This window comes from Temnothorax curvispinosus, unplaced genomic scaffold (genome assembly GCF_003070985.1).
Source record: "Temnothorax curvispinosus isolate PA1 unplaced genomic scaffold, ASM307098v1 QBEX01011751.1, whole genome shotgun sequence".
NCBI classification, from domain to species: Eukaryota; Metazoa; Arthropoda; class Insecta; order Hymenoptera; family Formicidae; genus Temnothorax; species Temnothorax curvispinosus.
This window is the reverse complement of record NW_020221531.1, coordinates 142,990-154,969: the sequence shown is the minus strand read 5'-3', so window position 1 is coordinate 154,969 and position 11,980 is coordinate 142,990. Positions and strand designations below refer to the sequence as shown.

General features: G+C 30.5%; 1 protein-coding gene across 1 annotated transcript in view; it reads right to left on the bottom strand.

Annotated features, from left to right (window-relative positions):
* The window catches only part of LOC112461770 (acetylcholine receptor subunit alpha-like 1), a 42,929-nt gene that overhangs the window by 28,904 nt on the left and 2,045 nt on the right, over positions 1–11,980 (bottom strand). Inside the window, exons 2-4 of the mRNA XM_025027148.1 lie at positions 7,861–8,000; positions 7,741–7,785; positions 6,109–6,218 (exon numbers count right to left, since the gene is read on the bottom strand). Coding sequence (XP_024882916.1) covers positions 6,109–6,218; positions 7,741–7,785; positions 7,861–8,000 — 295 coding nt within the window. The remainder of the gene's footprint in view (positions 1–6,108; positions 6,219–7,740; positions 7,786–7,860; positions 8,001–11,980) is intronic.

Sequence of the window (11,980 nt, the reverse complement as noted above, 5' to 3'; positions counted from 1 at the left end):
ATACCGCGTTCGTTATTAAATACCGCGTCGTTATCGAGTGCACATGCACTACCTGTAATATACCGCGTCCGCCTATGTACTGTAATACGTCTATGTAATATACCGAGCCCGTCGAGTAACGATACCGCGTTCGTTATCAAGTGCACCCGCACTACTTCTTCGTTGTGTATACCGCGTTCTGTCCGTCCCTGCGCTATATCAAATACTGCCGAGTCCATCGAATAGCGTGCTACCGCGTCCGTTATCGAGTGCACCTGCACTGCCCCTTCGTTGTATATATCGCGTTCCACCCGTCCCTGCGTTATATAAAATACCACTTCGTGTATATAATAAGCTAAGCTGAATAAACTACTGCATGTACCACCTAAATTGATTATTGTTTCTGGGCCTTTCATCGGACTCCTGATCGTAAAATTTTAATAATCAAATGTTTTTAATAATCAAACATTTTCAAACTACAAGCGAGGGACAAGCAATATCATCTACAGCATGTATCCTTAAAATACTATACGATCTTTTCTAGCAGCACTAGCCACTAGCGTATAATTTGTCCGCCGACATTACGAATTTCTTCTGCAGCAACACATAAAATGTTGAACAGTTTTCTTGAACGATTGTAACAACGTCTGCATGCCCTTGCATCATTAACCCTCCGAGGCCACACCTCTTTTTTAATACGCCCCGGCCACACGCGTGTGAATATGAAAATTCAATTTATCTTTCTGAACATCGTGAATATTATTAATAAAACAGACATATTTTACATATAATTATATATATTTGTAATGGATATTTACGTTGTAAATTTTTTATCACACTCAAACGTCTTGCTGTTGATTATTAACTCGCAACTCGTCGCGTCGCGTAAAAGAGTCACGGTCGGTCTCGCTCCGCGTGTACTTGGCGCGAGACACTGTAATGTCTCTTGATCGTCTTAAAAAAAATAATATTTATCATATTTAGAAAGACAAATTGCATTTTCATACTCACAGGCGCATTCAATGCATTAAAGAAATTTAAAATATATTTTAAAAATTAAGATAAGTTTCTGTCTCTATATATAAACTCTTTCTTCCAAGTCTGTCAAAATTTCTTGAAAGAAGAACATTTGAGACAGTATTTTCTTTAAAGAAGAATAAACATTTTTTAATAAGATTATTATTTTAGAATGAGAATGTGAACAATACCTTAACGAATTAATAATGCAAGGACATACAGACGTTATTACAACCATTCGAGAAAACTGTTCAACATTTTATGTGTTGCAGCAGAAGAAATTCGTAATGTCGCCGGACAAATTACACGCTAGTGGTTAGTGCTGCTAGAAAAGATCGTAGTATTTTAAGACTACATGCTGTAGATAATTATATTGCTTGTCCTTCGCTTGCAGTTTGAAAATGTTTGATTATTAAAAACGTTTGATTATTAAAATCTTGCATTCAAAATAACGCTTATATCAGATAAACAAAAATCTTGACTGTATTTGGCATCACACTTGTGAAAATTAAGCGTGTAAAAAATCTGCAAAAAAATATAAACGTGCAAAAAAACTATTGTCGATAACATCACACATACACACACAGAAGAAAATGTAGATAATTGATTTCTTTATTATTATTACAATAATTTGAATATTGAAATTATTTTATACCATATGCTTTCTAATACTTATATGTATATAATTAATAACAATATATTAATAACAAATAATAAATTAAGGGCGTATTCTGGTTTGAAAGGTCTTAAAAATAAGTATTTTTCATACATAGGAATTTTTTATAGGGAAACAAAGAAAGCGAATAACGTTAAACTTTGCATGTTTTTTAACCTTATTTTAAGAATATATTTTTATTTTTTAAGTAAGAAAAATGCTCTTCTTTTCTATGTTATATCCTGATCACCAGAAGGTGTAAATGACAGACAGAGTAATGCCCGGTTTCTTCACTGTTAGATAACTTTATCCTTAGGTTAAATTCACTCTTCATCTCTTTCTAAGAGTTAGGTTAGAAAGAGATGAAGAGTGACTTTATCCTAAGGATAAAGTTATCCGACGGTGAAGAAACCGGGCATAAATGATTCTAGCTGTTCTATAGGTATCAGAAACCCAAAAACAAAAAATTTTCTTATTCAAAATAAGTGTGGCTATTGTCTGAACTAGAATAAACATATATTATACGTTTATTAGTTTTTTTCTTTTAATAAAATATTAACAAAATTTTGAAAAAAGTTATAATATTTTTAATAATATAAGAGAAATAAGACCGTTTTATGTGACCGTTATACAATCAATCAATATTAAATAAGCCGTGTACGATCCGAGTTTGGATCTTAATAGCCTAATAATATTTTTTGTGAATTACACGTATATTTTTTTCAATCTTAATAAATTGCGCGCCGACTAACTTGTCAGACTTACAACACAGCTCCTGTTGGAGTAGTAAAAATTCTTTACTATTATTTAAATCGATTTAATTAGAGGAGTGGAAGGGATTTTATTAATCCAATAGGAGCTGTGTTGTAAGTCTGACAAGTTAGTCGGCGCGTAGTTGATTAAAGTTGGAAAAATATGTAAATATATAGTATATAAAAAATATTAGGCTATTATAAAATCTAAGCTCAGATCGTAAATGGTTTATTTAATATTGATTAATAATATTTTTGATAAAAAGGCCGCCTAGAGAGAGAACCTAGAATGGAAATATTGGTTTAGTTCTAGTTCAGACGATAGCCACATATACTTCTTCTGAATAAGAAAATTTTAGCTTTTTGCGTTTCAGATACCTAGAACAGCTAGAATTATTTATACCGTCTGTCATTTATGGTAACCAGGATATAACAAAAAAAAAGAGCATTTTTGTTACTTAAAAAATAATAATAAATTATTAAAATAAAGTGAAGAAAACATGCAAAGTTTAACGTTATTCACTTTCTTCGTTTCCCTATAAAAAGTTCCTGAAAAATATATATTTTAAAGATCTTTTAAATCAGAATACCTCCGTTAATAAATAATTCTTTACATTCTTTTCCTGACGGAAGAAATTTTACCACTTCTCAATATAAATATAAATTTATCTCTTGTTATGGTTTTATTCGATTATTCCGGCGTTTTTATATTTGTGATTTAATTAGATTATTGTTTACTTTGTTTATATTATATTAGGTGATTGTTTAATGTTTTAGTCTAGACTAATATTTAATGTTTTAGTATGTAAACTTGAACATTAATTATCATGTTTTTTTATATTTATTTTCTTCTATCGTATAGTAATCCGTTCCGAAGAAGACTAAGTACAGTCGAAACGTTAACCATGTGTATTGTTTATTTAAGAAATTGTTTTTATTTTAATCCAATATCTCTCTGTTGTTGCTCGTGGCCGCTTATAAACATTAATAGCTAATATAAATTTAATAAGAGTAAAAAGAACATTATAAACTACTTTTTTTCGATATAGTTAATATGTAATTATTGTTATGCATTTAAATATTAAATTTAAATACTATTATGCAAAGTAAAGGTTTTTAAAGTAAGACTTTTTTTTATATAAAGGCATATTGGCCAGAACGGGGATTTCTATACATTACATTTACGAATTTTAGTTTTTATGTTTATAAATATTTTTTTAATTAATTATATTTGCAATCTTTGTATTTATAAATTTCAAATACATATATATATATATATAATATTTATTTATTTATTTATTTATAAATATAAAAATTGAAATTTGTAAATATAAACGTAAATGTAACGTATAGCGCATCGTCGATTTGCCAACTCGAGACTCGGCGAGACGCGAGGAGCGATACCCGAAATGCATGGCATCGTGGCATAGCCAGCGTGTGCTAAGCAGCTACGTCACAGCTCAAGCCAGCTCAAGCGAGAAAGAGACAGCAGATCGTATGTCTGCCTTTCTCTCCCCGCTCGAAGCTTGCCGAGTGCCGAGTCAGCCGACTGGCACATCCCCTCCATCTGAGTAGTTCGGACACAAATCATAGCACGGACACGAACCATGTGTGTACCGTTACCGAGCGTAACGACGTAGTTGACGTCCACTTTCTCAGGCGGCGCGTCAGTATACGTCCGCTGGAACGGAATGATCCCGGTGGCCGCTCTCAGGTTTCTCTCTGACCGTACCAAAGAAGTTTTATTTCGTACGCCTATTGGTCGAATTTTCGTTACACTTTTCGTGTCGCATAATCGAACTTACTACCGTACCAAAAAAGTTTCACTTCCGTTACACTTTTTCGTGTCGCAAATCGAACTCACTACCGTGCCTAAAGAAGTTTCACTTCAAAAATAAAGAACAATATATCGTTTAAATTTGCGCAATATATTGTCTAATTTTATGTAATTTGGAATAGAGAAAAAGTCAGATCTGACAGACCAAGCCGTTTAAACTGATGGGATATATTTGCAGGTTCGAATAGTTTGAGTAATTTAAGATTTGAAATTCATCACACGAAAATTCTGAACACTATTTTAGATGTTCACATATATTTTTTTATATCACACGTGCGTGGAAAGTGGCCCATTCCGCGCGCGCCATCCGTCGCACAGATGGCGTGCACGCAATAGACCACTTTCCACGTACTTTGTAATATAAAATAGGGTGTGTAAAACTAGCCCAGTCAATAGAGACATTTAAATTGCATTAATTCCGGGAAGCAATTTTAATTTTTTGTCTGTTTTGGAGGGTCATGGATAGTGTAAAACCAGATTTTCGGGATTCTAATCCTGTGGAGCGTTAGCCGTCATTTTGACCAATAGGCGTACGACGTTGGCGAGACGGTTCTTCTTCTGGCACGGTAGTAAGTTCGATTATGCGACACGAAAAGTGTAACGAAAATTCGACCAATAGGCGTACGAAATGAAACTTCTTTGGTACGGTAGTAAGTTCGATTGTGCGAAAAATCGTCACAAAATAGTGTCACGAAAATTCGACCAACAGGCGTACAAAGTGAAGCTCCTTTTGGATCGGTAAATAAATTCGATTTTGCGACTCAAAAACGCGTCACGAAAATTCGATCAGACGTACGGCACTGGCGAGACGGATATAGTGAGAACTGCGTGTAACACTATATTTTCGAGTTGCGGGCGGCTTGGAGAGACTAATTCCGTTGCATTGTTTTTGTATTAATTTCAGAAAAGTTATAGCAAAGCCTTGCCTTCAGAAGTTTCACTTCTAACGCGCGTGGCGACCACGCGTTCATTTTTTTTTTTTTATTAAATATCTCGCTTATTTTCAACTTTAGAGTGAAAGTGGTAAAACCAAACTTGTAAAAAATTTAATTCTCTACAATTTTGGTTATCATGTTTCACCTAGGATCGATATTTTGGGTCTTAGACTCGAAGTGGGGGGTAAAATTTTTTATTTTTTTTTATTCTTTAATACTTGATATAATAAAAAACATTTCTTCTACGCCACCACGGGGGTAGAGTTTATGGCGCGTTTATTCAAAAAATAAAAAAAAATAAAAAAATTGTACCCCCCACTTTCAAATCTAAGACCCAAAATATCGATCCTAGGTGAAAAATGATAAGGACCAAAATTGTAGAGTATTAAATTTTCTACAAGTTTGGTTATTACCACTTTAACTCTAAAGTTAAAAATAAGCAAGATGTTTACAAAATCACCCATTTAATCAAAATGGCGGCTAACGCTCCAAGGTTAGAATCACGAAAATCCGGTTTTAGACTATCCATGACCCTCCGAAACAGACGAAAAATTAAAATTGCTTCCCGGAATTAATGCAATTTCAGCGGCTTTTTCGGGCTCTATTGACTGGGCTACACGTGCGGGTTAAGAATTGGAAACAAATGCGGGTGATCGCACTCGTGTCCAATTCTCAACTTGTTACACAATAGTTATCCGCACGCGTGTCCAATTCTCAACCCGCACACACCCTATTTTATATTACAAAGTGCGTGGAAAGTGGCCCGTTATTGCGCGCGCGTCATCTGTGCGACGGATGTAACATTACCGCACTGTTTCGACTTGTGTGTGGAATTGGCTATTTGTCGCACAGATGGCGCGCGCGTAATAAGCCACTTTTCACGCACGTGTGATATAAATAACTATTAAAGAATTAAGATGAATGATTATATACCTGTGATACAGCAGAATGTCTGGCTGCCATACCTCGTGACTTCCTACATGAATATGTTGGATATTGCCATATTTTACAGGATCCCATTTGAGCTTCTCATCTGTCCACATCTGAATACAAAATAGAAAATGATAATGAATAAAAAATTAAGAAACTTGCATCTCTGATCTTAATTATTAAGTATACATTGAGCGTATTTTTGCAATATTAATTATAAAAAAGTTACAATATAAGGTTATATGATACAATACGCCACTTGTTATAATATCAAAGAAATATACAGAATTTCTTTGAACTACATAGTACAATAAAAAAAGGGATAAAATCTTCATAAAGAAATAAATCAAAGACGTAAAATAAAATTTTTTTATAAGATTAATTTTTGGGGAAAAAATTGACATATAAATAAATTATATAATATATTCTACTTAACAAAATTTGAAATAAATAAAGTTATTAAAAATATAAAAATTAAATTTAAATCACTTTTTTTTTTACTAAAATTTTTATCTTTTGTACATATTTTAATAGCTGTTATTGATTCAAATTTGACAACATGTGTAACACAATGTTATCGAAAATTATTCAAATTTACAAAGATAAATGCAAGGTGCACATTATAATGTACAATTTTCTTAATTTGTGAAATAATTATTTTTTTTATTTGATCCTTGGTCGACTTTTTCTTAGCATAAATATTGAGAAACTTATATATAATTTTTGAGTTACAAATAATGAAAATTTTTTAAAATTAAGGTGATGCTGGAATCGTCTGTATAACCGACAAAATTGCCATTTTCTATGTTATTGACCTATATCTGTCCTTGTATAATAGACAAGGACGTAGACAAGGATAGCATCTACATTGCACGCACACATACGCACGAATCGTCATATACACTGTACTCTTATATTAGACTTCTAATCTTGATTTGGAGGGTTCATCGATGTTTTTCTTGTTGTGCAATTCAGGGAAACTCATTTTCACGTTCGTATCAATGGTATATTTTTTATATGAAGACACATCATGTGATGAGTTAACAGCGATTGCTGTAACTTGAGACGCCATATTAGGATAAAAGTAGGTAAGGAAATCTGTAATTCCGTAATTTTTTCTCGTTTTCTATATAAAATTGAAGTTTTCCTGATTGATGTATGTACTGCAATTATATGGAAAAGCATTTTTAATTCTGTCAAATAATACGACGCTACATGAGTAGAAAGAAAATGGTAATTTTATCGATAAAACAGACGACTCCAGCATTACCTTAACTTCAATATCAAATAAAAATCTATTATTTAAGTAAAAATCACGTTAACAGAATTATTTGAGGCTTAATTACAAAAATATAAAAAATTCAAAACTAAAAAATTGCTATAAATAACTATTTTTAACATCTTTAGTAAGAAATCGGCTCTAATTTAAAAATATATCCTTTTTTTAACAGTCACTATGTAAGAGTATCTCATTTATTTCAAAATTTTATTTGATGTATCTTGAATACAAATAACTTATGTAACATAAAATTATTTAAATTTTATTAAAATTTCCAGAGCTTTATGTTAATTAAATGCTTAAATGTTATATAGGAGTGTTAAGCGTATTATATAAAGACATTAAACTTCACGTACATGAGAAGCCCATCCGTTGACGGTGATGGTAGATTTGAAATCGTCCTGAAAATTGAAAAAAATAGAATCGCGAGGATAAAGTTACGTCTATTACGCGTTTTAATAGTCGCGCATACTTGCCACATCGACATAAAGCAAAGTAATGTCGAATTTGACCACTGTTGTATTAAAATGTTGCGTCGGCCGGGCGAACTTGTCGTATTTTACAAATAGATCTTGCTTCAACCGATCGGTCCAGGTCTGATTCCACACGGGGGACCCTGTTAATCACCGACGGACAATGTCGGAGGCTGTAAGCTCGTTAATTATGTGAGATACAATAACTCGCGTCTTGCCCGCGTTTATTATTTATGAAATGACTTCATAGGCGACATTACAATTAAATCATTATGATAATGATTTAAAAAGATTATTTTCGTTCTATTTTATGCCTTACACTTTTTCTTTCCGATGATTTTAATTTTAAAAATAGATCCCGCAACTAAGTCGAAAGTAATTTTTCATGAACAAAGATATCGAGATAGGTTAACAGGGTTAACTAATTGAACATTTAATTAAAGTTTTATTCTACTAAAACCTATTTAAAATTAAATAAATTAAATAAATTAAAATTAAATAAATTAAAAATTTGAAGGAATGATATTGTTACCCATCTTATTCCTCTGAAATTTAGTTTGCCAAAAGCTATTCTTCTGTGATTATTTTCAAAACTATTCGAAATTTTCACTAATAAAAATAAATAATTGCAGGTTCATCAGATGTGTGCCATCAAAATTAATTTGTAATGTGTAAAACATTTCGTATAGAGAAAAAAAAGTGCAGGTATTATATACTCTACGGAATAGTCTAAGATTTTTTTAAGAAAACTTGAAAAGTATAATATTAAAGATAATTGAACTCAGTTTTCATTGATTGTAAGTTGTAATGCCAAGTATTTTACTGCAAATCTAAGTGTGTTATTTTTACATATATAAACGTCTAAAAATAACACATTAGACTGAAGCTCTTTTTACATAGTTCTTTATGTATTAAAGTACGTTATTTAAGACGTTTGATCATATTAAATTAAAAGTTAATACGTTCAAACGTGTTAAATGAAGTGTTTTAAAACGGCAAGAAATGTATAAGAAGAGCTTCAGCTAAAACTGCTAAAATAACATACTTGAATTTGCAGTATTATTATAAAAAATTTGAACCATACTATGAAATTTTTCATATATTATAGTTCTATATCTGACGTTTTGCATAATTTTTGTTCATTTCCTGGCAGTATTATAGGTAATTTTTATGAGGTAAGTACATTTGACAACGTGCTTTTTAGAACTTTCTTAATGCTTTATGTAACTTTAAGCGTTACATTATTTTTAACTCAATTAGCTTGTCGTTCTGTTAATATTGGTTATAAAATGAAAGTATTCAGTACGTCGCTGGTTCGTTTTACTGACAGCCGTATTGTACAGGCTTATTACAATATAAAACTGTGTCTTGGGAAAATATGCAACTACATAAATAGGAATAAAATGCCAGTATATAAATTAGAAAGTTGTAAACAGTATAAACAAATATTTTCCTGTATAAATGTTAAAAATAAATAAACCTAAATATTTATTTCATGCGCTATATGAATAAGCTACATCCTATTTTAATATTTTGCAAAATTGTCCGGATAATTTAGACTACTTGTAGTACACAACACTATTAAAATACAAAGAAAGTAATAAAAATATTGCTTTACATGTTTTAAACAAGAATGCCTCAAATACGAGAAAGATTAAAAAGAAAAAATGTAGCTAAATAAAGTGTAGCTGACACAAAATTGTAAAAACAAAGTTTTAAGATCTTAAGGTTTATAAGGTTTTAAAGTTTGTGAGGTTTAAAGTTTTAAAGTATTTAAGATTTATTTTTCAGTTTAATTTCAAATGTTGTAATCCAATATTACCATAATTTTAATATTACAATTTAATTTTAAAATTTTATTTTTTATGCTAAAAACTATTTGTCCTGACTTATTTCAAATTCTATTTGTACTGTTTTTATGAATAAAGTAACCTTACATATTTGGCATATTACATGGTTGGGTAATATATACTACTTTGCAACACTTTTGTATTTCTTTTTTTTTATAGTAAACAATCAAAATATCCTAGGGGATCCTGCAGTCGTATGATTTACCGACATTATCGTTTTTAGATGGATCTTTTAATTGGCTTTATAGAATTGCAAAAATCTTTTACAGAATTAAAGTTCGCACAAAAATCTAGGGTGCCAAACGCGATTTTATATCAAAAACACCAAAAAATTAAAAATATTACTTATTGGGGCACATACACAGCTGTCACCTGACGACAATATTTGCTTAAAACAAAAATTCTGCAGTTTATACATACATAATGTTTATCATCCACCCTTGGGAAAACATGTAGAAATAATATCGTGCAAGTAGAAGTAAGATTCAATGCGTACAAAAAAAGATCCATCTAAAAATTATTTTAGTAATGCAAATACGAATGCAAGATGACAAGAAGAGCAGCAACAGTAGTTGCCGGATCTTGTGTAAGATGGCGAGCAATCGAACAAAGACAGATGTTATTTCGTTAGACGAAGACAGATATAGGGAAAACAAAATTAGAAAGGTTGACATTATCCACATCGAGGAAGTTTGCCTGTCACTGCAGGATCCCCTTAAAATCGCGATACAAATAATAGATAAAAAAAGGAAAAAGGAGACCAGTATACAAAGATACTTCAAAGAGAAAGAAAAATAGAAATTAAAAAAAAAAAAACAAATTTTTGTTAAGTGGCATATTCCCCCTAGGTACCCTATAACATGTTTAAAACTTTTATTATAATAATATATACCTACTCATCAAAATAATATTACTTCTGAAATAAAGAAACATTAGAGTATAAACTGCAATAATAATTATTTTTTAACGTTTCGGTATAAGTACTCCTATCAATGTATCTTCAACTGGGAATTCTAGTTTTTTTTTACAAAAATCTTCTTACACCTTTCTGCTTGTTTCGACGTTTAGATTGAAATAGGTGAAGAAATTAATATGAAAGTGTTGAGAATATAATATGTAAGTTTATTAGAAAAATTAACAAAATGATCACTTTGTTAATTTTTCTAATAAACTTATATATTATATTCTCAACACTTTCATATTAATTTCTTCCACCTATTTCTATACATTTATGCAATAATTCTTATAAAAAGTGGCAGGTTATACAAACTTCCATTATTCAACAGTGCAATTTTTTTTTCTTTATCATATTTATACACACATATTTATCATACACAACACTTGCTAAATAGATTACATTAAAGCTCTATCTTAGTTTTACATGTAACGAAAAGCGACTAAGAATCTGTGAAGTAGATTGGTTGTAAAATAAAAGTTTATGAACTAACCTTACGCAAGTAGCGATACACACAAAATGTTAAATTACATGTAAATTACACATAATTAACTACATGACACTTCGTGCTACATTGCCGTTTTGTACGTTTAGATAGAGGTTCAGCAGCTAGTAATCCTACTGCTGTCTGCTAGGTTGTAACATTTAATAGGCTAGATATCGTAATATTTTATATTACCTCACTATTCTTCATTATCCGCACTTTCTTTACCTATTTCAAGCGCAATAATGTGAAAAATATTGATAAAATAATATTGATAAAATAAATAAAATTAGACTACTATAAAATGATGCTATTGTGATCTCTGCTTTTCTTCTTTCTTTTCGCATTGCAGCTTTTCATTTTACATTACAAGTTAATTATTTTAATTTTAATTAAATAATTAGATTATTATCTTTGTGTTGTTATTATTTTTTATAATTTTTCTTTATGCATTCATCTTCATATATTTATGGTTACACATCTTGCTAAAAGACTTTCTGGATCAAACATTATAACAGTAATAACCCTACATTACTCATATAGTTTTTTTAATGTAATTACTCGTAGAGTGTATTTTATACCTTTAAAAATGTCTATTTTACTCTGTAAATTTAGTAAATTTCTAAAGCTGAGTTATGTATTTTACACCCCACACGAGTAACATAAAGTTAATGCTGCTGTAGCTTTATTTTTAATTATTATTATTAAATCATATTTATATATAACATGTTTCACATTGTATTAAATTTTAATTTATTTGTATAAGTTTATTATTATTATTATTATTATCATCATCATCATCATCATCATCATCATCATCATCATCATCATCAT